This window comes from Phragmites australis, chromosome 2, assembly GCF_958298935.1.
Source record: "Phragmites australis chromosome 2, lpPhrAust1.1, whole genome shotgun sequence".
In the NCBI taxonomy this organism is placed as follows: Eukaryota; Viridiplantae; Streptophyta; class Magnoliopsida; order Poales; family Poaceae; genus Phragmites; species Phragmites australis.
In genome coordinates, this window is record NC_084922.1 from 41,793,533 (window position 1) to 41,796,477 (window position 2,945).

The 2,945-nt window shown below is 56.6% G+C and overlaps 1 protein-coding gene across 1 annotated transcript; it reads left to right on the plus strand.

Annotated features, from left to right (window-relative positions):
- Positions 1 to 1,353: 1,353 nt before the first annotated feature.
- Positions 1,354 to 2,945, plus strand: LOC133908943 (EID1-like F-box protein 3). The gene has a single exon (XM_062351177.1). It carries the CDS (start codon positions 1,510 to 1,512, stop codon positions 2,404 to 2,406), a length of 897 nt encoding a protein of 298 aa, XP_062207161.1. The 5' UTR covers positions 1,354 to 1,509; the 3' UTR covers positions 2,407 to 2,945.

Genomic DNA, 2,945 nt, shown 5'->3' on the forward strand with positions numbered 1-2,945 from the left:
AATTTTTTTGACTATGTCCAAATATAGCCTAACAGTCACCAACCAAACAGCTCCTCAATACATCGATCTATCTGGCAGCTATAAAGTGATTGCTTCACTTATAAAAGCCCAATGGACAGAGTAGCCCTCACCAAGACGTCCCTGTACTTTTTCATGCTTGCGTGTATAAACTATCACACCCATTTCTCAAGTGCTTTGTATATTTCCATGATCGTTTACCTAACGTGGCAATATATGAGTGGCAGCATGAGCTCACATACAACACTAGATACTTCACTACATTCGTCATTTTTCCTAACAAACTGTGGCCAACTATTTTACTACTAGTATTGACACTAGATACTTCACTACATTCGTCATTTTTCCTAACAAACTGTGGCCAACTATTTTACTACTAGTATTAGCACAACTCAGTGCCAATCCAATGTCCTTTTCGGGGATAAAAGTGAATCCAATTTGCGCGTTTAGTTTAGGCTGCTAGGTAAGGAGTTAGAAAGAAAATAATGAAAGCATGACACAGCCGTGAACCGGACCGAATAAGATGTACTATTTAGTTTGCAACAAACATTTGTTGATGCTCACCTTACCAAAATTTGGTACCCTTGACCAAATTTGGTTAACATTTGCTTGTTATTGCTTGGCCAAACCATGGAGGGCCAATTTTGGTGGCATATGTAAGAACCCCAGAAGGCCAAAAGTACTACAAACCAACCAGCCGTCCAGAGCCAAGCGCCTCCGAGACGAGCTAGCCACGTACGTGTACAGCTGGGATTGCCACCTTCGCCCACCAAAACCCCACACGAACTCCACTGACGCGCCGACACGTGTGTCGAAGCCAAGCGCGTGATGCGTGTCGCGCCACGGGAGCAGGGAGCGGCAGGGCTTCACGTGTCGCTCCCCGTGCCCGGCACCTGACGCACCGGAGAAGCCCGGAATCGGGCGTGCAGCGCGAAAAAATAGCGATGTTACTGCCGCAGAGCACGCAGACGTTTGAAAAGGTTCGCACCTGGATGCTCGGCACGCGTCCCCGACGACGGCCGCGCGACACGCGTCGCCCGCAGGCGCGGCCTGAGGTGGTGGGGCGGGGCCTCTCCTGGGGAGTTCGGCGGACACGTGTGCGCCGGCCCCTTGCCAAAACCGGCATGTTTCCCGGCACGTGTACCGTCGGTCTTTCCTCTTGGTCAGGTCCCCGAGCGACAGTATGGTTCGATTTGGAAAGGTGGCCGGATCGATTTGGAGTGGTCCAATTGTCAAATGCGCAACGGCGCCACGGCGCCCAGGCTGGCTGTGCACTGCCCCGACACTACGCGTTTCGGGGAGCAGAGAAGTGGCCGCGGCGCATCTCTATATATACATCTCCGCCCCCTGGCATTGCACCGTGCGATTTGAGCATCGCCTATGTTCTTCTGGTATTCGTAGTGCCAAGAATTGGTCTGGCCACGTGCCAGTCCCAAGTAGTTTTAGCTGCCAGTTATCACACACCTATTCATTACAGTGTCGTGGCGAGAGATGAGCGAGTGCACTCGGGACAAGCGCCAGTTGTGTGGCGCGTCGAGCGGCGCCGATGGGAGTCGCATTGGCAGCGCGAGCTATCGGGATGGCAACGGCGGAGGCGCCATTGGGGTGGCGCGGACCAGCGACGTTAACACGGGGATCCTGGACGAGCAGGTGCTGGTGCTGGTGTTCCGGTCCATCAAATTTGACCCGAAGGCGCTGTGCACCGTGGCCTGCGTCAGCCGGCGGCTGCGGGCCGTCGCGGAGCGGGTGCTGTGGCGGGAGCTCTGCATCTCCCGGGCGCCGCGGATGGTGGCCTCGCTCACGGGGGTCGCGGTGGGCGGCGGCGCCGGAGCGGGGCCGCCCCCGCCGAGGCGCATTGCCGGCGGGTGGCCGGCGCTGGCGAAGCTGCTCCTCTTCTGCTGCGGCGCGGCGGCGGCGGCCGTGCCGGGGCACTTCATGGGGGTGTCGCGCTTCTCCAAGTCGTCGGGGCGGAGCTTCCTGTCGCGGCAGTGCCAGGGGGACCTGCTGTACGTGTCGGACCCCTGCGAGCACGCGATGCCCGGCACGGACGACGACGTTGGCGTCTACCGCGGCGTGTTCCGCGGGTTCATGCGGTCCCGGACGGGGGCCTGCCTGGTGGGTCGGCAGGCCGCGCTGGACGCGCGCCTGCGCTGCCCTTACTGCGGTGCGCGCGTCTGGAGCATGGTGGCCGCGGGGTTGGTGCCCCACAGCGCGTGGCGCAGGCTGGGCGCCTACGAGGGCCGCGTCGAGTACTACGTCTGCGTCAGCGGCCACCTCCACGGCAACTGCTGGCTCGCGCGCCTCACCTCCAGCGAAGGCGAGCACGGTGGCGACTCCGACGATTCCGACGACGCGTCAACGGAAGAAGACGGCCATGTCGCGCTGTAACTCCGGCTTATCCAGGTCCACTACCATGTTCTCGATCGATGGATTGTTCACTCACGTTCACTTCAGAGGGCTGTGGCTTAGCTGTACTATCGACAGCACTTTACCACAGGGACATCATACTACAGTAATCGCACTAGGTGTTGATCAGAGGATGGAGTGGCTGCTTGAACCAATCGACCCTTGCGCGCGTTGGTGTAGTGTAGCAACAACAGCATGCGTGTCTCTGCTCTGACTGGCCCGTGTCCGGATGGAATGGAATCTTGTGAGTGACTTCAAATCACTTTGAGCTATTCAACCTGAGATGAATAGGTAAAATTTGATACTATAATATTTTGTCTACAATACCCGCGCTATAGTAAATGAAGCCAGAGGATTACTGCTCACAGTAGGATCTCACGGGATAATGTTTCTATCGCTTTATGAAGTCAGAGGATTTGGCTGTCTAGATACGGCACGACGCTTCTTGTTCTAGTGAGCAGTGCGTGCGGTTGTATGAATGGATCTTTTTTGATGTGATGTGACCTCGTTTTTTTTTATCA